At 47.7% G+C, this 26,523-nt stretch overlaps 2 protein-coding genes across 5 annotated transcripts in view; one reads left to right on the plus strand and one right to left on the minus strand.

Annotated features, from left to right (window-relative positions):
- The window catches only part of CLTRN (collectrin, amino acid transport regulator), a 41,903-nt gene extending 41,204 nt beyond the window's left edge, over window positions 1-699 (minus strand). Inside the window, exon 1 of the mRNA XM_047765827.1 lies at window positions 535-699. Coding sequence (XP_047621783.1) covers window positions 535-699 — 165 coding nt within the window. The remainder of the gene's footprint in view (window positions 1-534) is intronic.
- LOC125118923 (carbonic anhydrase 5B, mitochondrial-like) lies at window positions 1-25,898 on the plus strand. Of its 4 annotated transcripts, XM_047765834.1 has the most exons (6): window positions 863-969; window positions 5,754-5,948; window positions 13,548-13,745; window positions 19,998-20,059; window positions 21,097-21,252; window positions 25,410-25,898. In XM_047765834.1, the coding sequence occupies exons 2-6, from the start codon at window positions 5,807-5,809 to the stop codon at window positions 25,488-25,490; spliced, it is 639 nt and encodes a 212-aa protein (XP_047621790.1). In that variant the 5' UTR covers window positions 863-969; window positions 5,754-5,806; the 3' UTR covers window positions 25,491-25,898. The 4 variants fall into 4 exon arrangements, with proteins under 4 accessions (XP_047621787.1, XP_047621790.1, XP_047621786.1 ...); XM_047765831.1 differs by lacking the exons at window positions 863-969; window positions 25,410-25,898 and adding an exon at window positions 1-206 and having other exon boundaries at window positions 21,097-21,568; XM_047765830.1 differs by lacking the exon at window positions 25,410-25,898 and having other exon boundaries at window positions 21,097-21,568.
- Window positions 25,899-26,523: the final 625 nt, after the last annotated feature.

A 26,523-nucleotide genomic window follows, 5' to 3' on the forward strand; every position in this document is an offset into this window, starting at 1 on the left:
GCGCACGCGCGGAGTGAGGGTGCCCAACAAGGATCTCAAGATCTTAAGGTGGGGTGTGCGCTGAGCGCTGGGATTGGCCAAGACAGAGGAGAGGAGAACTTAGAAAAAATGGGGCCCAGGACTGAGGGGCGGGACCTGGACACCGTGGGAAGGAGCGTCAGCGACGGCAAACGTCGAGAGGGGCGTGGCCTAGGCCGAGCCAAGCGGTAAGCCCTGAAATTGTGGGACTTAGGCCGTGGTGAAGAGCGTGGCGTAGCTGCCCGTAAGGGCAAGGCAGATTCGGTCGAGATTGCGGGAGCGGGGAGCTCAGGCAGAGAACGGAGGAATTACCAGAGTGGAAAGCCAAGAGAGGGACACAAGGGAGGAGCTTGGGGTCTGCGCAAGGAGTGTGGCCCGGAGGATAAGGAGAAAGCGCAAGGAAGAAGGGTCCAGGGGCGTGGACGCCGATGGAAAGGCGGTCCCAGGGGTAGTGTACGGGACGCGAGTGACGTAACAACAAGGACGGCCCTGTGTAGGTGCAGCGTAAGAACGTACCTTGAACGTGGGGACGCGGCGCGTCCCTGGGGGTGTGGCTTTGCTGCACTCAGGGGGTTCGACAAAGATGGCCCGGCTCCAAGTAGGGATGGGCCTGGGCGGAGGCCAGGGGCGGGACCAAGTTAGCGCGCAGGCGCTTGAGTGCAGCGGGACGCCCGCAGCCATGGCAGCACAGGCGTAGTTGGGGCGGAGGGCAGGCGCAGACCCGGGCCCTGGCTCGTCGGAAAACAAGTTCTAGTTCCGACGCGGGGAGTTTTGCCGGAGCAGTACTTCAGGCTTTGTCAGGACGTGGGCCGGGCGAACGAAGGCGTGACGTGATTGCGTATAGACGTGTGACGTAAGGGGCGGGACGAGGGGCGTGTTCAATATGGCCGCGCACATTAGCCGCTTCTCCTGGTAGCTAACAGAGGGATTTACGGTCAGGGAAACATTCTGGTAAGGTCGGATCGCGATATGGAGCGTGGACAGCAGGGGAACCTAGCCTAGCAAAGAGAACAGGCACCCTCCTGCACACGACCAGGTGCTGCACTGCGCCCTGGAACGAGGACAGGTGTTGGTCCCGCCAGGATGTGGGGGAAGAAGCAGGGAATTGCTCCTTTCCTACTCTCAACCCTTTTCCTCCGCTATGAGGTCTTCAGAAAACCACACCGCGTCCGGGTTTTGTGCATTTAACGGTAGAACAGCTGTTAGAGAGTTTTGGAAGTGGGGGAGTTGCGGTTTTAGAAACCGGGGCGCAGCAAGCAGGCATTCACTACGATCTGCATTGTTGACCTTTTCCCTGGCTATGCCAAGGGCTACGGACGGACTCGCAACCAACCCCAGGGCAAGGGATCAGCGCCGTGTCGTGTGGACACATCTGAGCCTTCTCTCCTCCTCGGTTATTTTTCCTTTCCTTTTCCTTTTGTACCCCAGCCCAGAACTAGAGGGGAAGAACTTACAAAATAACGTTGTTAGTGGTTGTGATTCTTTCTGGAATGAATTAAAAAATAAAAGTTACAGCTTTGAGGATGCTGGGAAGTCGTTATTATTAATGTGTAGTTCCCTAGCATTTATTTTTGCTGAGGAAGGTTGAAAAATATGGGGAGATAATGAAGATGTGTACATTTTATTTTGGTTAGAACTGTAAAACCCATTGCTTTCTCTTTCTTCTTCATCCTTTTGCTGACAGTGTGGCCATCACTCTGCTGTTTGAAGGTCTTGCTGGAATAGGAGAGAAGTCAGAAATTTCTGGTGAAAGAAGCTGCTCCACACACTACCATAAGCTAACCCTGCACATCCGTCAGAGGGGTCTGTGTTCTCAGCCTGCACTGAAGACCGCAGTGCACCATAGTTCACCCCAGCCACTCTCCCTTCTGGACCCTGATAAGGAACTACACTGTTCTTGAATATTTTGGAAATGAAAACTTTTCAACTTTATAAGGCTTTCCTACTTAGCTTAGAAATTGTAAATGCAATACCAGGTCTGAAATTCACATAAAGACCAAATGCAGCAAGGGCATCATTTCTGGGCCTGTACACACCTGCTCTGTTAGCCCTGGAGCAAGGCAAAACCCTCCACTCAGGGTTGAAACACAATAAATCTTGAGCAAATTTTGACTGAATATGAATATTGAGGAAATCTGATGGAAAGAGGGAAATGCATTTCATATCATTGCAGCAGAGCAGTTAGTTGCAGCACACTAAGCAATTATAGAAATGGAACACTTGGCAGCCCCAGACTGGCATGAGACTCCCAGAGATGTGGGTGACAGTAGGGAGCTGAGCTTTCTCAGTCGAGATACAGAGCTATAACTTCTAATTTAAACTCCAGAGAATTGCAAAAAGTTGTCTTCTTTTCTAAATCAGAAGGTGAGAAAGTCAGTCTGATAAGAATAAAGGACTTTTTTTCCCTATGTAGTTGTAGAAATGAAAACAACCGTCAGTAGCTTTTGTTTTGGGTGGGTTTTTTTTTTTTTTTTTGGTGTTCTGCATAAGTATAAGTGACTTAATTGGGTAGGGTTTAAGAGCCAAGGCATTTAACAAATGCACAATCTCTGAATGATTTTAAAAGGCTTTTAGGAGTTCCTGTCATGGCTCAGTGGTTAACGAATCCAACTGGGAACCACGAGGTTTTGGTTTGATCCCTAGCCTCGCCCAGTGGGTGAAGGATCCCGCGTTGCTATGGCTGTGGTGTAGGCCAGCGGCTACAGCTCTGATTAGACCCCTAGCCTGGAAACCTCCATATGCCACGGATGCGGCCCTAGAAAACACACACACACACAAAAAGTCTTTTAGAATCTATTCTTTCTGAAAAACTGTAAATAAGGAAAGTGTAAGTAAAATCCAAGGACATAAATAATCAGTGATAGCAAAGGGCACAGGGTAAAGAAAGATTACCTACCCTGGAACCCAGCCAGCTCATGGTCACATCTTTCCTGTGCCTGTACTACAAAATACAACTTAATGAGAAAATGTAGTCTACATTCATACATTCCAGGATTCACCTGGAGCCTATTTAATAATCAGTATTAGTATGTTTTGAATGCTAAATTTTACACTCCTAAGGACCCCAGGTAGGGAGTTAGGCCTAGAGGTGAGGACCCTCTGTGGGATCCACACAGCTCCTGGCGGTCCTCTACTGTGGCAGCTGTGTGTTACGTACTGAGTGTTTGTGTCTTACCCCCACGCCCAGTCCATAGGTTGAGGCCCTAACCCCGAGTGTCACAGTATTAGGAAGTAGTCTTTGTGAGGAGATTAGGGTTAGGTTATGAGTTTGTGCCCATGATGTGATTCGTGTCCATATACGGCACAGAGCAGAGCCAGCAGCCTCTCTGGCATGTGAGGGCCTATGAGAAGGCAGCCCTCTGCACGAGGGAAGATACCTCTCACCAGGAGTCAGGTGGGCCAGAGCCCGGATCGTGGACTTCCAACTTCCAGAACTGTGAGAAATAAATGTATTTCAGCCACCCACTCGGGGGTTTTGACAGCACAGCCCAAGTTAGCCAGGCCACCATGCATCCCCTCTCACTGAGTTCTTTGTGGGCGCTCTCTGGCAGAGTGATGCCTACAACACAAAACCAGGAACAACGGCGGGCTTGTCATCAGGCTGTGCTTCATGTTGCAGTACTTGTCCCGGCACAGGGCTTGTGTGGAGCCGGCGATAAAGAGATCTGCCCCAGGCCTCCGTGGTGCCTTGCGGGGTGGTGATAGGCACTACTGCTTTCAGTGGACACACCGCGAGACTGTGCGCCCCCTTGCTCAGCATCGCTGGAAGTCACATGCTTTTTTGTATCTAGACTCTTTGGGAAGGACGGTGTGAAGAAATAAAGTTCAAGTCAGTAAGTTTCGTGTGTCTTGTCCCCTCCGTGTCCCTTTTTGCCCATTTGCACCCCAGTCAAGGCCAGATCGCTGAGAGGCCTCCTTTGGCAGGAGAAGGCAGACTCTGAGGAGGCACTAACGCCCGCTGAGAACTGGTTTGGTGTGTGTTTTCCTTCCCATACCACGTGCATTATTTGATTACTGAGATCCAATTCCCATAACATAACATCAGCCATTTTATTTTATTTTATTTGTCTTTTTGCCTTTTCTAGGGCCGTGCCCGCAGCATATGGAAGTTCCCAGGCCAGGGGTCGAGTCGGAGCTGTTGCCGCCGACCCACACCACAGCCACAGCAACGCCAGATCCGAGCCGCATTTGCGACCTACACCACAGCCACGGCAACGCCAGAGAGACCTGCATCTTCGACCTACAGCACAGCTCATGGCAACGCAGGATCTTTAACCCACCGAGCGAGGCCAAGGATCGAACCCGCAACCCCATGGTTCCTAGTCGGACTCGTTAACCACTGAGCCACGCCGGGAACTCCAACCTTAGCCATTTTGAAGTGCACAATTCGGGGGCAGTTAGTACATTCACCATGTCATGCAAGTCGCCTCCTCCATCTAGTTCTAAAACACCCCCCAAACCTGTACCCATTAATCAGTTGCTCCTCGTTTGCTTCTCCTCCAGCCCCTGGCAACCACCTGGCTTCCTATCTCTACAGATTCCCCTATTCCGAGGATTTCCTATGACTGGAACCTTTTCTGTCTAGCTTCCTTCGCTTAGCATCATGGCTTGAATTCCTCACATTATAGCATGTCCCAGAACTTCATGCCTTTTTACGACCTACCTCCTCTACACATCACAACACGCAACCTAATGTCTAGTGCAAAGAAATGACAATAAATGCTGAAATGCAAATGCACGCTGGCAGAATTCCCACCCTGTGAAACTAGGGTAGGTTCAAGTTCAGGTAGGTTCCTTTCTCAGAACAGGCAGGACTCTGGGGGTGCTTCAGGTCTTACACGGAGGCATGGGAGACCCACCTCTTAAAGGACTAGCATTTAAAAGTGTTTCGGGAGTTCCTGTCATGGCTCAGCGGGTTAAGAACCCGATGAGTATCATGGGAATGCGGGTTCCCTCCCTGGCCTCGCTCAGTGGGTTAAGGATGTGGTGTCGCCGGGAGCTGTGGTGTAGGTGGGCAGATGCTGTTCGGACCCCGTGTGGCTGTGGCGTAGGCTGGCGGCTGCAGCTCCAATTGGACCTCTAGCCCGGGAACACGCTGGCAGTCACTTCACAGTTCTGGGTTCCTGCGACTGGGATCGACATCTGCTCCATCACCAAGGAATCCCCCTGGGCTCATTCCCTCACACTCATCCAGCAGCCATCACATGCCAGGCCCTGTGTCCCTAAGAGATGCAGCCACGCCTGACATAGGCATGGTCCCTACCACCATGGGGCTTCGGAGCTGGGGAGATGGACACTTAAGCTCATTCCTGATCAGTTATTTCATTCAACTGCCATAAGCACCAGGACCAAGAAGAGGGCGCTGGGCTCAGCAAGACAGGGCCTGGGCAAGGGAGGCTTCTAGGAAGTGATGCTGGATGTGATCATGAAAGGGTGGGTAGGAATTCACCAGGCACAGATGGAGGAAGAGTGGTTCAGGGAAGGAGGAGCAGCTGCAGGGAGCATGGGGAGGTGGGAGAACCGGGGTGCACATGGCAGGGGTGCAGTCGAGAGCCCAAAGCACACAGGGAGGGAGGCCACGTCAGTCTGTCGTCCTGGGATGACCAGTGAGGAACCAGAGCGGATAGACGATTGATTCTCGCCTCCCCTCCCCCATACTCGTCATCGGAACGATGCTGCCTAATGGGCCGCCTCTCTTGTTTAGGGCTTTTCCTTCTCTGTCCTTTTGCCTCTAGGTCTTTAGGTTCCTGCAAGGTGCTTGGGAGCTGATCAAGACTTCAAGCTAAAGATGGTGATGCTGAGTCGCCTGAGGGTCATCCTTCAAGCCTCTCCGTGCAGGGCACTGTGGAGAAGGTTCCAGATTCCGAGGTCCATGTCAGCGAGACCTTGCAGCCTCTACACCTGCACTTACAAAACCCGGAACCGAGACTGTGAGTACACGGCCGCCCTGGGACAGCGGAAGGCTGGGTGTTTCCTGACAGTGTCCTGGGTTGAGTGTTGGCACCTCTGATGTCAGTGGCATCCCAGACTGGGGTTGGAGGTCTTGACAACTGTGACAAGAACCCATAATTTCTCTGTTTGTCTTCTACAACAAGCGTGCAAAGTTCTTCTGTCCCCCTAGCTTTACTGAGATAAACCCACATGGGATGCGGTATCAGCTTAATAAGATGGACATCGTGATGATTTGATACACGCATATGTTGCAAAGTGATCATCACAATAAGGTGTGGAAAGCAGGTTCACTGACCAATTTTAACTTGTGAAACGGATGTCACGCAGAAGTGGGCCAAGGGAGATGTCGCAGCTTCAGATACTTTGAACCTGACCTTTATTGTCTCTTGTTAGCAACCATCTCTTTACTAAGGTCGATCCATAGACTGCAAGGCATTTCCATGAGTCTGAACATTCTGGAAGTTGCATATGAGTGTTTGCAAATAGTTCAGTAGCTTCTTGCTCCGGACTAAGCCATCCTTCGTTACAAACTGCGGAAGGGTAACTTCTCGCTGACCAGCTTGCCTAGCGTGTAGGGCACTGTGAATGTTTCCTGGAATTTGGCCTCTGTCTGCCAGTGCCGAATTGAAATGCAGAGACAGAGTTTTGGGTAAAGGAGAAAAAAATAGCTTCATTGCTTTGCCAGACAAAGGAGGGTCACAGCAGGCTAATGCCCTAAAGCCTCTGCCTCCCATTAGAAAGACCTGCAGGGAGTTTTATAGCAAGAAGGAGAGAAACAGGATTTCAGATAGGAATCAGGATTAAGACAAACACGCATTCATCTTTCTTCGGGGGAATCGCACTCATCAAAGCTGGAGTCCGGAGATCTCAGTATGATCACGATGGTGGGCTTCGGGGTCATTGCCTAGAATAACAGCACTTTCCAAAAGGGCATAGTGATCAGAGATCAGAACAAACTAGGAAGGTTCATCATGAAAAACATCATGTGCTAGTCATCTTTAACCCACGGGCAAGTATGATCAGGGTGCCTAATCTTTAACTTACGGGGGGACTGTGCTTGGGACGCAGTCAAGACTCTAAGCTGTTCGGTTGTGAAGTACATCTTTCAAAAAGAAGCACAAGGAATACAACTTTTCTCTCAGGGGTATGAGGCGCCTGCATCATGAACACAGCAGAGCAAGTGAGACAGCAGGTGGTCCTCCCTGAACCTCGGCTCTGCTGCCATGGGGGCGGGTCCTTCTGTGCCCTCGGGGCTGGACTGTGCACTGCAGATGCTGCATATCCACTGCAGATGCTGCATATCCTCCCTACAAGTCCCAGGACCTCCCTAAAAGTCCCCTGGGCGGTACAGTATCCCTGGTACGGAACCACTGAGTTGACAGGGGAGGATGATGGGAGTGGTAGCGGACACATGACTTGAGTGGCACGGCGAAGTATATCTGCCAAATAGTTATCTGCGCTATTTTCCACCGTTCACTGTGAATTCACAGTTTTCAAATGTCGGTTTCTTTCCAGATTCCAGGTTTCTCAACTTTTCCTCCTTGAGTTTACGCTCTCTGACCCTATTTCCACATAAAAAAGGAATGTATTAGGAAGGCTAACCTAGCTAAATCCATTGCCTTGACTGCATCATAAACATATTTTTATTGTAAGTTTATTTTGTTTCCGCCAGCACTGACTGTGTTGTCATTAAACCGAACTGGCCTGAGTCATAATAAATGTCTGGTTGTTGGGTGTGGCTTCCTACCAGCAGGCCCACATCCTACCCAGATGGGCTTATTCGCAACACTGGCACTTTGTGGTCTAAGGCTTAAAATGGAAAAAAAAAAAAAGTCATATTTATGTAGTTATTAACAGAAAGGTTTTTTTAACAGAAAGCTGAAAGTTACGGGTCTGAAATCCAATGTGCTCCTGTCTTTAGGGTAGTGTCCTTTCAGCACTGACAAAAACACAACGGGGGGGGCGGAGCAGGGATCAGGGGCTTCCCTTGATCAATCTCCCACATCAGATGTTCTTATTTGCAGGCTCCTAAGCAAGACAGGAGACGGGTTCTGGCGTTTAGACCGTCCCTCCCTGTTTCACCGGCGAGAACACTTGGTCTTTGCTGCCCTGGACCACTGAGCATGTCCTGTTCGGATACCCTGGCCCCTCCTCTGTTAGGCGGTCAAGGCAATAGTCACTGCTTCCGGAAGCGCAGAACCCCAGCAGAAGGCCCAGTGTGCCCTTGTGAACAGGAATGACCCGGTGGGTGGAGGGTTAGAGAGGAGACCGCGCAAAGCCCGTGGCCAGTGCCTGCGGCGCAGAGCGAAGCCGCGCTGGCAGCCGCCCTGCTACCATGGCTGTTGTCATCCTCACCATCGCTCCTGTTGTCCTGCGCTCAGCACCCCCTCAGACGTCTGACTGTTTCGAATGCCGGGTGAAGCAGAGTAAGGGGTGACTGAGGAGGTTGTTGGGGCGAATTCCGGAGCAGCCTTTCACTGGGGCCTGGGGCCTGTGCTCAGCCTTCCCTCCCCACCCCAAGTAATCCCGAGTGTCAACTCGAACTGCCTCCTTTGTGCCTGGTCGCAAGTCCGGCCCTGGCTTGTAGGAAAGCGTAGGACGCAGGTCCGTTGAGCAGGTCAAGCAAATACACATTACATGAGGAATGGGGGGGGGGGGGGGGGCTCAGTGATGTGAGCGAGGCTAGTGTGAGTTCTGAAGCAGGAAAGACCACAGGGGTTGGAGAAGATGTGGAGACCAGTTTGGGAAGATGGAGCAGAGAAGAGGGAGGGAGGAGGAGGAGAACAACCAAGAGGTGTGGTGTGACGGGTGGGGCGCAGCGGCCTAAAACCTAGGCTGGTGGTCATGGCAGGGCAAGGAAGAGACGAGGCTGAAAGATGCCTACGGGAAAGTAATGCGGTGCTGAGTAGGGAGCCCGGAAATAAAGACGAAAGGGGACTGGGCCCTTTCCGGTGACGCTCTTTAGCTCACACGTTCAACTGGCAGGTGACGGAAGGGCAGCGCAATTCCAGACTGCGTATCAGTGGGGACGCAGGTCGTTGGGTGTACACGCGCAGGGGAGGAGAACCGACTTTCCCTCTGCTCTTCCGGGGTCTCGGCTCAGACCTCTGCAGTAAGACAGAGTAACAGGCGAAAGACAGATAGCACTCCCCTGGATACGTCCTGTACACACGGCAGAGCCCCAGGACACCTAACCCCCCAACGTGGCCCCGAGCGCCACCTGCAGTACCATCTCTGGCCCAGGACAAAGGACATGTGGGTGGGGACGTGAGTTACCCGAGGTAACCAGGAAAAGCCCCGTGAACAGGGGGAGGCTGTTGTGCAGATCCGAGTCCTGAGATGGCCCCTGACAACCTTCTGGGGCTTTGGTCATCCTCCTCTTCCTGGAAGAGGGGAGGAGACACCCTTACAAATGGAGCATTTCCCTTGTAAATGTAAATTTCCCTTCCCAAAGGGTCATTTCCACTCTCTTTCCCAAACTTCCCCAAAGGATCTGCTCCGAATCATCTTTGTGCCAAGCAGATGTATCTGGGGGTGGCAGAGTCGGCTCCCCCTCACCACCCTCCAATATGCCTCTCTGACATATGGATTATTTGAGGCACTGCAGACACTGGAGAAGCTCTGGAAACAGAGCATGAGGTCCTGGTCTGTTGTAGGCGACGCGGACGTTAGAAGGGAGGCCTGCACCAGGCGGCAGGCGAGCTGCTGCCAGCATGAATTTCCTCTTCTCCCCTCTGAAGTCCCAGACCCAGTCCTGGTCCTCAGAGCAAGATGGCCCAGCTGCCTTTTGGGTCCCATATCTTGGTCGGGGCTCCAGTAAACAAGTAGGTGATTCGTTTTGCTGTCTCCTGGTAATCTGTCACTTTTGATGGAGGCTGGGGTCTCAGCTAAGGACCTAGAGGCTGAGGGAAAATGATTTGTACTCCCCTACACTCTTCACACGCCTATAATTATGACTATACTTATGTAATGTAATAAATATTGGAAAGAGAAGATCGGAGTGCTAAGATTCAAAAAGAAGGAGAAGAAAAGGACCATGTTACGGGACGGAAGTCAGAGAAAATTTTCCTGAGGAGATACGAGCCCAAATCTAAATGTAATAGTCAGCCCTGAGCTCAGGGAGGGGAAACTGATATCCGAGGTGGCCGACGAGCAGGAACTGGGCCGCTAAGGCAGGAATGAGCTTTCCCTGTTTCAAGCGCTGAAAAGGACACCCCGGTGGTAGGAGCACCAAGTACATCAAGCCAGGAGCAGTCATGTAAAGGAGAAGCAGAACCAGCACCTCCTCACCATGCAAACTAAAGGGCTTTCATTAGTGACACTTGCCTAAGGACAGTGTGGTATCGCTCCCTTAAACCAGGGTTGATAGAAGCACTTTTTTTTTTCTTTCCATTTTTGGCCGCCCCGGTATGTGGAGTTCCCTGGCCAGTGATCAGATCCGAGGCAATGCCAGATGCTTAACCCACCCACTGTGCTGGGCCAGGGATCGAACCTGCATGCCAGCGCTCCCAAGACACTGCCGATCCCCTTGCCCCACAGTGGGAGCTCCAAATCACTCTTCTATTATTGTTATTATTATTTTGCTTTTTAGGGCTGCACCCATGGCATATGGAAGTTCCCAGGCTAGGGGAGAATCAGAGCCACAGCTGCTGGCCTACGCCACAGCCACAGCCACAGCCACAGCAATGCAGGACCCGAGCCAAGTCTGTGACCTATACCACAGCTCACACCAATGTGGATGCTTAACCCACTGGGCGGGGACAGGGATTGAACCCGTGTCCTCACAGATACTAGTCTGATTCATCTCCGCCGCAGCACAACAGGAACTCTCACACTTCTATTATTACAAGTATAGTTAGTTTAGTTGATTTACCATATTGTGCCAATTTCACAGGTGGCCGGTAGGCACATGAAAAGATGCTTAACTTCACTATCAAAGAAATACAAATCAAAACTACGATGAGGAGTTCCCGTCATGCCGCAGCAGAAACGAATCCGACAAGGAACCGTGAGGTTGCGGGTTCCACCCCTGGCCTCACTCAGTGGGTTAAGGATCCGGCATTGCTGTGAGTTGTGGTGTCGGTTGCAGACGCGGCTTGGATCTCACGTTGCTGTGGCTGTGCGTGTGGTGTAGGCCGGCAGCTGTAGCTCCGATTAGACCCCTAGCCTCGGAACCGCCATATGCCTCGGGTGCGGCCCTAGAAAAAAAAAGACCAAAAGAAAAAAGAAAGTCTACAAATAACAAATGCTGCAGAGGGTGCGGGAGAGAGAGAAGCCTCCTACACTATCGATGGGAACGTAAGTTGATGCAATCACTATGGAAAACAGTATGGAGGTTCCCCAGAAAAGAAGACAGAATTACCACTCCCTTTATTTCATTTTCCCCACAGAAGGAAAAGCCGGAAACTTCCTGTTAGAACACTTAATCACCTTCCTACTTTGAGGGGAAGTATAAGCAACGATCAAAAAGACATTCCTGGAGTTCCCTGGTGGCGTAGCGGGCTAAGGACCTGGCATCACTGCTATGGCATGCATTTGATCCACATGGCTGGCTTGGGCACGTCCACATGCCATGGGCGCGGCCAAAACAATACAAGAAAGAAAGAAAGATTTCAATCCCTGTTTTGTTAACCTGGAGGAAGAGGAAGGGGGGGAGAGAACAAAAATGTGAGTTTCTCTCTTGGCAAAAGCTGGCTTTGCTGTGGGACAGTGAGCAAGGGCCCCTTGGTGGGGGATGCTCTGCCTTCCTGAAGGAGGAGGGCTGCGGCAAAGGACGCCTGGAAGCTGAACTTGACAACTGAGGGGCCTCAACTCATGGTCATAAAAGAAACTGAAGGAACAGGCCCCGGTTCCTTGGGCTGGTGTTTGTGTGGCTGAGAGTGGATTCCAGGCATTTCCTGAATGGAGAGGGGACGACTAAGGGGGAGAGAGGGCATCGTCTTAGGGGTCTGCTCGTCATTCCCTTCTCCGCTTTGCTTCACGGGCGACCCTCGTGAGCTGGTTGTGAGGCGCATGCTCGACGCCTCAGCCTGGGTCTCAGCATCGCAGAGGGGACAGTGTGGCCGGGTCTCTGCAGGCAGCTTTGAAACTGAATCAGGACTGTTCCAGGGGTTTCTCATTGGCAGTTGAATCAGACTGTGATATTAAGATACTGTACCAGTTCAAATGGTGGGTCTGTTGTCGGTTCTGAAACATTACATTCTTACTCTTCTCTAAGGAACGAGTTTTTTTATACTAAGTAAAACCCTTGGCTTCAGCTCTCTCTAATCTACCTGAAAAAGTAATGTTCTTAAGAGAAGAATGCCCTGAGTCTGCAGAGACCGCGGTTTCTCCACTTTGGCATTACTGTGACATTTGGCATTATTTGGCGTCCTCTGCACTTTAGGATGCTTAGCTGCATGCCTGGTTTCTGCCCACTAGATGTCAGGAGCACCCTCCTCCGGCCGTGGTAACTAACACAAAAGCAAAAACAAGAACAAAACCAACTCTAAACACTGCCCCATGTCTTCTAGGGGCAGAAACTGCTCCCTTTGTTGACAACCACTGGTCTACTTTCGGGAGAGCGCGTGCCTATGTTTGCCCAAAGAAACGCAAAGCAAAACCAAGGTTAGGATTTTGAATGTCCAGCTTTCAGGAGCTACCCACCCAAGCAAAAGAAATGTCTCCTGTGTAGGAGGAAACCAGAGGCAAGCTTGCTTTGTAGGAAGAGTGGAGTGCCGGTGACCCTGCCACGCACAGGGGGGTTCGACTGAGCAGCAGCCGCCTTGGCACTTTCTCAAATCCTCAGACTCATTCTGGGTGCTGGGCTGAGGTGCAGAGGGTCCCTGGTAATGATTTATCCTTTTATTTTTCTTTGTACAGCCACAGCCACGGCATATGGAAGTTCCCAGGCTAAGGGTCAAATGGGAGATGCAGCTGCGCACTCCGCCACAGCCAGGATAACACGGGATCCATGCCGCATCTGCGAAACACGCTGCAGCTTGCGCCAACGCCAGATTCTTAATGCACTGGATCGAACCTGCATCTTCACAGAGATAGCGTCTGGTCCCTAACCTGCTGAGCCATGATGGGAACTCCAGTAGTGATTTATCTGGATTCATACTCCATCTAGTTCTCCTCTTGGTCTGGGTCCACGCTGCTTCTAAAGGGCAGGGAGCTGGACCTGGCCACCCCAGTTCTACACGTGGGCCTGACCATCATGCGTGGGTGTCTCAACAGCACTCTCTGTATTATAAGAAGCTTGCTGAGGTGTATCAGGGACTGGCCACAAACACCTGCTGCTTGACTCTTTGGTAGAAAAATCACCATCAGTGATGTCACCCGTGCCCGTGTGGGACAGAGAGTGTGTGGACACCTTAAAACACAAAGCCATAGCTATTCATGTGACAGAAAGAACCGCAGGGACCTGAGCAACGCTAATATTCTGCCCAGGCTTTGCAGGATGGCTGCCTAATCCTCACAGCTGCTCACACGGGACACGAACTCAGCATACACGCCTCCATGGGGCCAGGTCGCCCCTGCGGTGGGATTCCAGCTAGTGGGCCTCTGGGTGACAGGCGCAGTGTGCTTTCTCCTAGTGCACCCTCTCTGGGAGAGCGCGGACCTGGTCCCGGCGGGCGAGCGCCAGTCGCCCATCAACATCCGCTGGAGGGACAGTGTCTATGATCCTGGCTTAAAACCGCTCACCATCTCTTATGACCCGACCACCTGCCTCCACGTCTGGAATAACGGGTACTCGTTCCTCGTGGAATTTGAAGATTCTACAGACAAATCAGGTGAGAGACAGACCTGTGCACTCATGTGGCGTTTAAGGGGCAGTCTGAAGTCAGCACAGGCCACGTCACAAGGCCTCCATGGGAGCGTGGTCTGCTTTTGTCAGCAGTAGCCTGGGCTGCATTGGACTCACTTTTCCAATGTCCCTTCTGGTTTTAATGAATGTTTTCTTCTAGTATAGGTAGTATTTTTTATTAGTGAGTATATCTCTCTATATAACAGATTCTAAAGGTAATAAAGAAAGGCTGTGAAATTAAAAGTTTTGCTGGAAATTTCTTTTGTACATGTGTATTGCATATGTACAAATTTTTTCTACTTGCTGACTTTATAAGACATTTTTTTATTTAGACAGTAACATTGCTTAATCAGATTGAACTGATGAGATTACACCTTTGAAATGGGGCACAAAGCATATTCATGTGTGCATGAGGTTACATCTTAACTAATTAACACTAGTGGTATGAAAGAAAAATGGAAGCTCGTGTTCTGGTAATTCTGTTAAACAATGTTACCTAGTTTAAATGAAACAATATAAAAGCGACTTGTAAATACAAACATTATATTGCTTTTTTTTTTTTTTTTGTCTTTCTGCTATTTCTAGGGCCGCTCCCGCGGCATATGGAGGTTCCCAGGCTAGGGGTCCAGTCGGAGCTGTGGCTCCCGGCCTACGCCAGAGCCACAGCAACGCGGGATCCGAGCCGCGTCTGCAACCTACACCACAGCTCACAGCAACGCCGGATCGTTAACCCACTGAGCAAGGGCAGGGACCGAACCCGCAACCTCATGGTTCCTAGTTGGATTCGTTAACCACTGGGCCACAACGGGAACTCCTAACTTCTTTTTTAATTTGAAATACACATAACATGAAATTTACTGTCTCAGCGATTTTAAGTGTACAGTTCAGTAGCATTAAGTTCATTCACTCTGTGTGCAACTGTCATCACCATCCATCTCCATAGCTCTTTTTATCTTGTAAAATTGAAACTCTGTACCCATTAAATAAGAACTTATTTTTCCTTTCTCCAACCCCTGGCGATGACCATTTTACTTTCCGTTTCTATGAATTTGACTATTAGGTGCCTCCTATAAGTAGAATCATATAATATATACTTGTCTTTTTATGACTGGATGATTTAATTGAACATAATGTTTCAAGGTTCATCTATATTGTAACATGTGTTAGAATGTCCTTCCTTTTTAAGGCTGAATAATATTCCATTGTATGTGCAGTTAACCCTTAGCCAACACAGAAGTCGGGGCACCAACCCTCCACGAAGTTGAGAATCCAAGTATACCTTACAGCCAGCCCTCCGAATCCACAGTTCCTCCATATCCGTGGATTCAACCCGCTGCAGATCATGTAGTACTGGATTATCTACTTTGAAAATAACCCACGTTTAAGTGGACCTCCACAGTTCAAACCCGTGTTGTTCAAGGGTCAGCTGTATACACCACAATTTGTTTATCCCTTCATCTGTTCGTGGATATTTGAGATTCAGCTGTCTTTTGGCTGTTGCAAATAATGCTGCTATGAACATGGGTATACAAACATCCTTTCAGGATGCCGTTTTCAGTTCCTTTGGCTGTATACCCAGAGGCAGGATTGCTGGACCCTCCTTGGACCTTGTGGAGTGTATGAAAAATGTCTCCTGGAGTTCCCATTGTGGCTTAGCAGTAACAAATCCAACTAGTATCCATGAGGATGCAGGTTCGATGCCCTGGCCTCTCTCAATGGGTTAAGGATCTGGCAGTGCCATGAGCTACAATGTAGGTTGCAGATGCGGCTCAGATCTCATGTTGCTGTGGCTGTGGTGTAGGCCAGCAGCTACAACTCCAGTTCAGCCCCTAGCCTGGAAACTTCCATATGCTGCAGGTGGGGCCCTGAAAAGAAAAAAGTCTCTTTTCATTTGTATGCACGTTTCCTTCTGCTAGTATAAATAATATTTTCTGTTAAAACATATATCTCTATCTATAGATTCTATAACTGATCTAGAAGGCAGGGCATGAAATTAAAACTTTGCTAGAAATTTATTTTATGTGTGTGTTGAATATGTGCTAGTCTTCCTCTGCTTGATGACTTTGCAAATAAATTTTATGCTAAATAGAAATACTATTTAATTAGATTTTAAATGATAAAACTGTGATACAGCTTTAAACAACATGGGTTTGAAATGCTTAGGTCAACATACACACGGATTTTTTTTTTTTGTCTTTTTTGTCTTTTTAGGGCTGCACCTGAGGCATACGGAAGTTCCCAGGCTAGAGGTCGAATCAGAGCTGTAGCCACCAGCCTATGCCACAGCCATAGCAACACCCCATCTGAGCCACATCTGTGACCTACACCACAGCTCATGGCAACACCAGATCCTTAACCCACTGAGCAAGGCCAGGGATCGAACCTGCAACCTCATGGTTCCTAGTCAGATTTGTTTCCTCTGCACTACGATGGGAACTCTAAATTATACACAGATTTTTAAAAAAATAAACACATACTATAGTACTACACCAATCCCTGTTGGTTGAATCTGGAGATGCAGAACCGAGGATAAGGCGGGCCAACAGTAAAGTTAAATATGCTGATTTTTGACTGTGAGGTAGTCAGGACCCCTAACCCTTGCATTGTTCTCTGGTCACCTGTACAAAACAAAAAGCTAGTTAGGTAAGACTTTTTTTTTTTTTTTTTTTTTGGCCATGCCTATGACATACAGAAGTTTCTGGGCCAGGGATTGAACCTCCACCACTGCAGAAACCAGAGCCAGTGACAACACTGGGTCCTTAATACACTGAGCCACCAGGAAACTCTAGCAAAAGCCATTTTATATTTGTGGTCACCCAATAACATACATATATTTTGTCATTCATTAATTTATTCATTCATTCAACATTTACTGAGTGCCAACCATGTGCCAGACATTGCACTAAGTGCTAGGAATAATAACCTCCCAGAGTTCAAAATCTAGTGAGAGAAGCACACATCAAATTAGAATTATAAAGAAAGTATGATTTGACAAAGGATTTCTAAAGTGCTGTGGGACCACAGAGGAATCTATGATGATTTCACTAAGAAGGGGACATTTATGGTGGGTTTTGAAGGATGAATAGGAGTTTGCCAAGGGGATTAGAAGGGCATTCCAGACTGAAGGAAAAATCATGTGCAAAAGCAGACGTTCAGAAAGTGGCCCAAAACCAAAGTGGCCAGAATGAGAATGTGTGTTGTGGGGAGAAGCAGGCATAGCGGTGATCATTGAAGCTTAGGAGGGTAGATGGAAAGCAGACTCATGAGACGTTGGTTTTGTTTTTTTCTTTTTGGCCACACCTACAGCATGTGGAAGTTCCTGGGTCAGGGATAGAACCCCCTACCACAGCAGTGACCCAAGCTGCAGTAGTGACAACACCAGATCCTTAATCTGCTGAGCCACAAGGGAACTCCTGGTTATTTTTAAACAAGAGAGTGTCATAGCATGACTTCATCTAAATAATAAATTGCTTCATTTTTTGAGATTAACCCAGGCAACAGTGCAGGAACACAAGGTCTGACTGATCTACAAGGGAGACAGGTGGAAGCCTATATGAAGGCCATGGCAGTCAAAACAGAGAGAAAGCAAGTTCTAACAAGTACTTTTAAAATAAAAGCAGTAGGACTTGGAGATGGAGTCCTCTTCAAGTGAGGAGAAGGCAAGGTTAATCATGACCTTGAAGTGTCTATGTGGGAGGCTGGGGGGATGGTAATGCCTGAAAGTTCATGATTGACGGGCAAAGGACCATGTGCGGGCAACTATAGGAATCCCTTAAGGAAAGAAAATTTCGTCTTACAACTCTTCACCTAATTTAATTTTAAATGTTACATTAAAAATAGAAATACATTTTGAGTGGTTATTTCTCAAAAAAGAAATGGGTCTTCAACTCCTGTCCAATTCCCGTTAGAAGATCTATTTCTCTCAAGATAAATATCTTCTCTCCTTTTGATGCAAATGGATTTTGGATTTTAGTATTTCCTGCAAATCAAGATGGGAATGAAGAAATATTGATCCCTTCACTGAAATGTTACTCACTTTACTATATAGTTAAAAATTTTTTCCCCAGATAAATCCCCTTATTCCAAAGTAATAGTAACTGCTGCTCTTGCATAAGTTTCTTCTTATTCTTTATTTCTATCTCATTTTGCATCAGATTGTCATCTGTTTTTCTCAGTGGCTTTATTTTAGGTGAGGAAACATGTTTAGATATTAGACTGAATAAAGCTGCTGATTTATTTTAGAGCAATCCTATATGGTCAGGCACTAATTCTTTCATGGTGTTTTAGCTGCACTTGGTGCATCAGAACTCAGTCCAACTCGAAAGCTTTGAACATGCAGCAACTAAAGGAAGATGGTTTGGCTATGGTAAGGATATTTTTAAAGGCAAAAAAATCTTTAAAAAGTTTAAATGATGTGTTCTATTCTAAAATGAAAAGATGGAACATTAGAATATTGTTATTTAAGAACACTGGAATCCTGGGAACTATATCTAGCCACTTATGATGGAGCATGATAATGTGAGAAAAAAGAATGTATACACGTATGTGTAACTGGGTCACCATGCTGTCCAGTAGAAAATTGACAGAACACTGTAAACCAGCTATAATGAAAAAAATAAAAATCATTATATAAAAATTTTAAAAATAGAAAAAGAATACTGGAATCAATACATTGGTAAGATAAACAATGCTTAAAAAGATTGTAAAGAGGAGTTCCCATCGTGGCTCAGTGGTTAACGAATCCGACTAGGAACCATGAGGTTGCAGGTTCAATCCCTGGCCTTGCTCAGTGGGTTAAGGATCTGGCGCTGCTGTGAGCTGTGGTGTAGGTTGCAGACATGGCTCGGATCCAGCATCGCTGTGGCTCTGGTGTAGGCCGGTGGCTGCAGCTCCGATTCAACCCCTAGCCTGGGAACCTCCATATGCCGCAGGAGTGGCCCAAGAAATAGCAAAAAGACAAAAATAAATAAATAAAATTTAAAAAAAAAAGCAAACAACTATGGAAAATGATCAGGAAAGGAAATAATATCTATGAGTATGATGTGACTATACACTGGCTGAGTGCTTCATTTATCTCCCATAGAAGTCTCTGATGATGAACTATCATCTCTGTGTTTTAGATGAAGAAAGTGAAGCTCAACAAGGTTAAGTGCTTTCCTGCCAGGTCACACAGCTAGCAACTGGAGGACTGGATTGGAAATCTGTGGGTTAAGGATCTGGTGTTGCCATGAGCTGTGGTGTAGGTTGCAGGTGTGGCTCGGATCTGGCGTTGCTGTGGCATAAGCTGGTGGCTACAGCTCCGATTAGACCCCTAGCCTGGGAACCTCCATATGCCGTGGGAGTGGCCCTAGAAAAAAGGCAAAAAGACAAAAAAAAAAAAAAGGAAAATGGCTATCAAGAAGAATTTTCTTATACTTAAAAAGAGGATACATGGCATGACATGCAGGGCCACATGGGGAAGCACCAGGGGTGGTCCCAATGCAGGGGAAAACATGGATAGAACCTTTGTTGTGGTTTCGATGGGAAGGACTGGGTGAGGCAATATAGGCAGGCTCAGGCTTGGCCAGTTTGGATCATTTCAGCAGGCTCTGGGCATAGAAGCTTTTCCTAGTTGTCTGGTATGTGGTCCTGGGCTGATTAGGGCAGAGGGTCAGTGGCTCAGAATGTAAGAACCCTATAAGGGAGGTATTTGGGGTCTGAGCTCTGGATTGGTTGGTTTGCATATGAAAGGCATGCTCCCTGCTGTCTGTTATCTTCTGAAATTGACTGACCCTAGGAGAGGCAATCTCACTAGTGTCAGCAAGGCCTCAGCTATCAAAGCATCAAATATAGAAACTGGAAAACATGGTTATTACACTGAGGCTTGGGCTCTTCAGGACTCAAGGGTCTGAACTGAAAGCTGGGCCTTAGTGCACTCTGGCTTGCCCAGAGAGCTCCAGCCTTCAGAGCCGCTGCGGGCCAAGCACCAGTGAGACCCAGTGTGGGGAGGTGGATGGAGCAAGACACCTTTTCCTGCAGACTGGTTTCCAGCCTGTCAGCAAAGAGCCGGCTCATTTGTTTCGTATCTCCTTTCATTCAGTGATGTTTATAACATTCTACATCATCAATTTAAGTGCAGTTTCAATATGGTGGATTCTTTTTAGGTAATCACCATGTGTCTGTTTTAATTCACATTCTATTACAATTCTAGAGTAAGACGGCAATTGTTTTTAATATTTTCTCATTTATCTTTCTTTAGCTAGGCAAGCCATCATAAAGAGGTACAGATTGGTTGATACTGTGGCATCAATTATTCATGAGGTGATTTTTTTTCTAAATCACTTGCAATATAGTTTATGTCTCAATCTCAGAGTGGAGGCACTAACATGGCACTTCGAATTGGGAAATATATATATATATAGATAGATAGATATATCTCGAATTGGGAAATATTGAAAGCTGCCCTTTAAGACCGCTTGCTATTTAGGATGCTTGTGTTGAGAGCCTCTCGCCTTGGGACACCCCGCAGGGGACAGAAGTGGTTCTGTTGGTGGCCACGGACCACTCTGTTTGGCTGCCCTGACACTGAGCACTCAGAGAGACTCAGGAACATAACGAGTCCCCTCCTCTACTCCTGACCCCGGCTCTTCCTTCTAGTCCTTGTGCAAACACTCAGGGCACCTTCTGGACTGGAGCTACCCTCCCACAGGCAGAGAGCAGAGAACAGTTTGATACAAACTTGCCTTGTCCAGCTTTACCGAACAACTACCCACATCCTTCAGGGCAGATACTTCTGTCCAGCCCCCCAAAGTAATCATTCACTATTGAGAATCCCAGAGGAGCTGCTCTCTGAAAGTATCTGTTCTTTCTCTCTTCTCTTCCCTTCCCCACCTCTGTCTCTCTCTCTTCCACCTCTTTCCCTCTCTTTCTCCATCTTCTCTTTCTCTCTCTCTCTCTCCCCCTCCTTTTAGTCCAGGATCTTGTCTTCTAATTTGTGTTGCACGTTAGAAAGGAGAATTCTATTAGTCTCTCTTGAAAAAGAACAGCCTTCTTGTTAATGCACCAGCTATCACCTAATGCCTCCAAAAAAGTTCAGAGAAAACCACCTGCTGTAAGCACACTAGAATGGAGGGAGAAAATGTGTTTTGCTGTGTTCCCACTGAGGACTATCAGAAACACATCGCTGACTGCAGTAACAAAGCATGGGTGGGATTCTGTCCTAAGTCGCCCAGAAGTACCCGGAACTCTTCCGGACCACTGCTGGTCCCCAGGCTCCCCTAGAACTGTCAACTCATCATCTGATTCCTGAGTGGTTTTCACCATCAAACGCTGACTCAATGGCCCCTTCTCTTGGGCAGGACACGCTTGTGGAATTTGGGTCATTCGACCCTTCCTGCCTGATGCCCACCTGCCCAGATTACTGGACCTATTCGGGGTCCCTGACTACCCCACCACTCTCTGAGTCTGTCACCTGGATCATTAAGAAGCAGCCCATAGAGGTTGCTCATGATCAGGTACGTCCTTCCCACATTTCTGCATTGGGAAATTCTAGTCTGCCCCTTTATAACAAGGCTGGGCTCAAACTTCGGCATCGGTTTTTAACATCTTGTACTGCTTGTTATATATGTTTATTAAAATGTGCTAACATTTTGTCTCAGTTTAGATATGGATTTGGAGATACTTCAAATTAACCAGAGAGAGGAGTTAAAACATAGACAAACATAAGTTTTTACTTTAAATTCTTGACAATAACATATATTTTACTGTATATGCATTGTGTAGAATCACTATAAAAGGTAAGACACTTTTTTTATGGCTGCACCCACAGCATATGGAAGTTTCCAGGACAGGAAATTAATTCAATCCACAGCTGCAACCTATACCAAGGTTGCAGGAATATCGGATCCTTAACCCACTGCGCCACAGCAGGAACTCTGTAAGATATTTTAAATGGAATAATGAACACTGGAAATGGCTGTGTTCAAAACCCTTCAATTTCCTTAAGAGAATTTTACTGTAGAATCTCAGGCTAAAGACAGAACCCAACAATATCTCTACAAAAATTGTATTCTAAGGAGTTTTTACTTTAGCAACTAAGATTAACTAATGGTTAGTACTAACCATCAACAAAGAAAATCTTGTTTAATTCATAAACTAACTAGACTATAATAATAACTGCTTTTACTTGTACATATTGGATTTTTATTGATTAAAAATTTTTCACTAGAACAAAAGCTTCCAAATTCTTTTTTATGAAGCCAAGATAATAATGAAACCAAATCTACTAAAGATTGGACCCGCCCCCCAAAGTAAACAATAGGCTAATATTACTAAAGAATATTTAGGAGAAAAAAGGAAGCTAAGTAAAATATTAGAAATAGAATCCAGGAGTCCCCTTTGTGACACAACAAAAACAAATCTGAATAGGAACCTTGAGGTTGCAGGTTCGATCCCTGGCCTTGCTCAGTGGGTTAAGGATCCGGTACTGCCATGAGCTGTGGCATAGTTTGCAGACGCAGTTCAGATCCCACATTGCTGTGGCTGTGGTGTAGGCCTGCAGCTGTAGCTCCGATTAGACCCCTAGCCTGGGAACCTGCATATGCCATGGGTGTGGCTCTAAAAAGCAAAAAAAAAAAAAGTAAAGAAAGAAAAACAGAAACAATCCAGCAGTACATCAGAAGAAATATGCACCTTATCCAAGTAGAATTCTTTTCAGTAATGCAAGAATGGTTAAATATTAGGAATGATATTGTTATGATTAATATATTTCATCCCATTAGTAAATCTAAAGGGAAACATATTTTCATTTTCGTAGCTTCCTAAAACACATTTGACAAAAATTCACCATCTATTTAAAAAATTTTATTTTGTTTGTCTTTCTAGGGCAGCACCCACGGCATATGGAGGTTCCCAGGCTAGGGGTCGAATCAGAGCTACAGCTGCCGGCCTATACCACAGCCACAGCAACGTGGGATCCGAGCTGAGTCTGTGACCTACACCCCAGCTCGCAGCAATGCCGGATCCTTAACCCACTGAGGGAGGCCAGGGATCGAACCTGCAACCTCATAGTTCCCAGTCGGATTCATTTCCACCGCACCACGACGGGAACTCTGTATTTAAAAAAATTTTTTAATAAGACAGAAATTAAAGAATTCCCCAACCTGATAAAATACACTAGTATCAGCTCAAAAGTATGCCTTATGTGGAAAGGGTATCTAGTAACATTAGCATACTAAATTCTAAATTCAATTCAATTAAATTTTGGTAGTAGACAATAAAGTTAGACCAAAAAACATAAAGGAAATTAGGAAAACAATTAGTGGAGTACCATATTAACTTATAGAAATGAATTCCTTTGACATACAAAAGTCACACATAGGTAGAAGATATAATGGAAGAAAGGACCCTACTTAGAATGGCAACTAAAAAACCAAAATACCTTGGCAGGAACTTAAAATGTTATCAAGAAAACTGTAAAACATACCTAAGGGACACAAAAAAACTTGAACTAATAAAATTTGTACCATGTTATTGAATAGGAAGACACTGTGAAGATGCCTTTGATATCAATTCTCCATAACTAGGAGTTCCCGTCGTGGCACAGTGGTTAACGAATCCGACTAGGAACCATGAGGTTGGGGGTTCGGTCCCTGCCCTTGCTCAGTGGGTTAATGATCCGGCGTTGCCGTGAGCTGTGGTGTAGGTCACAGACGCGGCTCGGATCCCGCGTTGCTGTGGCTCTGGCATAGGCCAGGGGCTACAGCTCTGATTCGACCCCTAGCCTGGGAACCTCCATATGCCGCGGGAGCGGCCCAAGAAATAGCAAAAAGACAAAAAAAAATCTCCATAAGTAGTTATTCTCCATTAATTGTTTATTCTCTATAAATTTTATGTGGTCCCTATACATATACCCACAGTTCTGTTGTGGGAGGCTGCCCTGTGCATAACAGAATGTCTAGCAGCATCCTTGGCCTCTACTCACTGGATGCCAGTCGTGGCCCCAAGTACTGACAGCCAAAAATGTCTCCAGACAGGAGTTCCCACTGTGGCTCAGAGGGTTAAGAACCCAACTAGTATCCATGAGGATGCAGGTTCAATCCCTGGCCTCCCTCAATGGGTTAAAGGATCTGGTGTTGCCATGAGCTGTGGTGTAGGTCACAGATGAGGCTTGGATCCCGAATTGCTGTGGATGTGGCATAGGCTGGCAACTGCAGCTCTGATTCAACCCCTAGCCTGGGAACTTAAATATGCAGCAGTTGTGGCCCCAAAAAAAAGAAGGAAAAAAAATGTCTCCAGATATTCTCTAATATCCATGGCAAACTCACCCCCAGCTGAACACTGTTGATACATGCTAATCATCCAATATTAACTAACCAATGAAATCCTTTACCTTTTGGTGCATGAGAAAAAACAGACATGTACAAAGTCTATGAAAATGCCTATTAAATAATCAACATGTTGATTTACCAGTAAAGGCATATGGGTGATTCACTTATAACTGCCTGTAGCTCACCAGCAGAAGACTGGTGAGCAGATGTGGTTTGTGGGAGAGTCTTTTTTTTTTTTTTTGGTCTTTGTCGTTTTAGGGCTGCACCTGCGGCATATGGAGGTTCCCAGGCTAGAGGTCTAATCGGAGCTACAGCTGCCGGACACAGCCAAAGCCACGCCAGATCCAAGCCACGTCTGCGACCTACACCACAGCTCACGGCAATGCTGGATCCTTAACCCACTGAGCTAGGCCAGGGATCGAACCCGCAACCTCATGCTTCCTAGTCAGATTGGTTTCTGCTGTGCCATGAAGGGAACTCCTGTTGGAGGGTCTTTAGCCACAAACCAGATTGATATCCACTGGGTTATACTGCACATAGAATGTGAGAAATTCTGTCGATATTGAAAAGAAAAATACATTATAAGAAAGTGGCATTAGACTATTCAATCTTATGCTATTAACACTTTAAGAGATATGTTAGATATGTATGAAGAATCATTCTATCATGAAAAATGTTTTTTAATAATTATACTGTAGGACTTTCTCTATTTACAAATCATATACCTAGGGAATCACTTTGTGTGTGTGTGTGTGTGTGTTTAGGGCCACACCCACACCATATGGAGGTTCCCAGGCTAGGAGGCCAATCAGAGGTGTCGCTACTGGCCTATGCCACAGCTCATGGCAGTGCTGGATCCTTAACCCACTGATCGAGGCCAGGGGTCAAACCCGCAACCTCATGGATGCCAGTCGGGTTCCTTAACCTCTAAGTCAAGGTAGGAATTCCAGGGATCACTCTTAAATAAGGAATCAGACTAAAACAACAATAACAACAGGAATTCATCAGTGAGTGAAGAGTGTTAGGGATCTCACTCCCCACCACAGATCACATCCCAGCGTCCCAAAATATTGGGCCGCTGACCTCAGAAAACATCTGGTGCTTCCTCATTAAACACTATCTAGTGTCCTCACCATTCAGCCGCCCACATATCAGATGTTGACAGACTCTGTTGGCTGCTCTTGGATGCACTGCACGCTTCTATTTCTATCTCCCATCCCAGCCATGGGCCTGGCCTAAAAGGTGCCTTCTGCGTATGCCTGTAGGGGCAATTTTCACGAGATTGATTCATATCACCCTGAACACACCACGAAACCTAACCACTATAAGCAATTATTCAACAGCCCTCGGACACTTCGTTTTTGAAGTCAGATGTTTTCAACTATTCATTATCAGTAGAAGTGGAAGAAGAGAAATGGAATTAGTGTTCAGACCGAACACAAACTATGTGTATGAATGAAGACTGAAAATTTTAGAAGTGTGCACACTGAATCAATGTTGTTGTGGTTAAAACACACCTCCCAAATGGCTTTCACCATGTCCTTCAGAATCAAATTGCGAAAAGTGACATTACCGACCAATCCAGAAGAATGAAACACGCAGATCTTTAGGAACACAAGCAAATGCACTCTTTTTCCTTAAACGAGCATTCAAGCGTACTACGCTCACTTTTACACTAATGAGAAAGAACGCCCTTATTGTCTGGAATTTTCGTGACTTGGCAGAAATGACTCCACTTTCCCCCTTTAAATGTGAAGTGCACAGGGGGTCCCGTCCTGGCTCCGGGGTAACAAACCCGACTAGCATCCATGAGGACGCGGGTTCACTCCCTGGCCTCACGCAGGGGGTTAAGGATTCTGCGTTGCCTGAGCTGTGGTGGAGGCCGCAGACGCGACTGGGATCCCACATTGCTGTGGCTGTGGAGCAGGCCGGCAGCTGCGCTCCGAAAAGACCCCTAGCTGGGAACTTCCATGTGCTGCGGGTGCGGCCCTAACCAAAAGAAGACCAGGGGGGAAGAAAAGTGCACAAAGCCTAGGAGCGCCTAGGCCTCTCTGCCAGGAGCCCAGCGCCCGGGCCACAGGGGAGGCTGGCGGTCCCCAAACTCAGGGGGCAGGGGTGCCCCGCGAGGCCGCGCGCACGCGCGCGCAGGGCCTGAACCCTCAGGCCGCCCAGGCGCCCGTGCCCCTGCTTGCCGCCGAAACCAACGGTCGCCTGGCCCGGTAGTGGCTTCTCCTCCGCCTGCCGACTTCGACTTCGACTTCGACTTCGGGGAGCCCCGGACGCCCTAGTCCCGCCAAGCCCCCGCCAAGCCCCCGCCCCGCCGCCCGCGATCATGGGCAGCTACCTGAGCAGGTACCTGAGCAGGTACCGGGCAGGGCGCCTGGCCGAGGCCAGGGTCAGGCGGCCGCGCCCCGCCTGGGAGCGCCTGTGCCCAGGGTCCCCGCCACCTCCGAGGGC

The sequence above is a fragment of the Phacochoerus africanus genome, chromosome X (genome assembly GCF_016906955.1).
Source record: "Phacochoerus africanus isolate WHEZ1 chromosome X, ROS_Pafr_v1, whole genome shotgun sequence".
NCBI lineage: Eukaryota > Metazoa > Chordata > Mammalia > Artiodactyla > Suidae > Phacochoerus > Phacochoerus africanus.

Bases quoted from the DNA above. Each gene is read 5' to 3' on its own strand.
- LOC125118923 (XM_047765831.1), top strand. From the start codon at position 5,807: ATGGTGATGCTGAGTCGCCTGAGGGTCATCCTTCAAGCCTCTCCGTGC. The intron at 5,949-13,547 runs GTGAGTACACGG...GCTTTCTCCTAG, and splicing joins CAAAACCCGGAACCGAGACT to TGCACCCTCTCTGGGAGAGC. The intron at 20,060-21,096 runs GTGATTTTTTTT...TCTCTTGGGCAG, and splicing joins TGGCATCAATTATTCATGAG to GACACGCTTGTGGAATTTGG.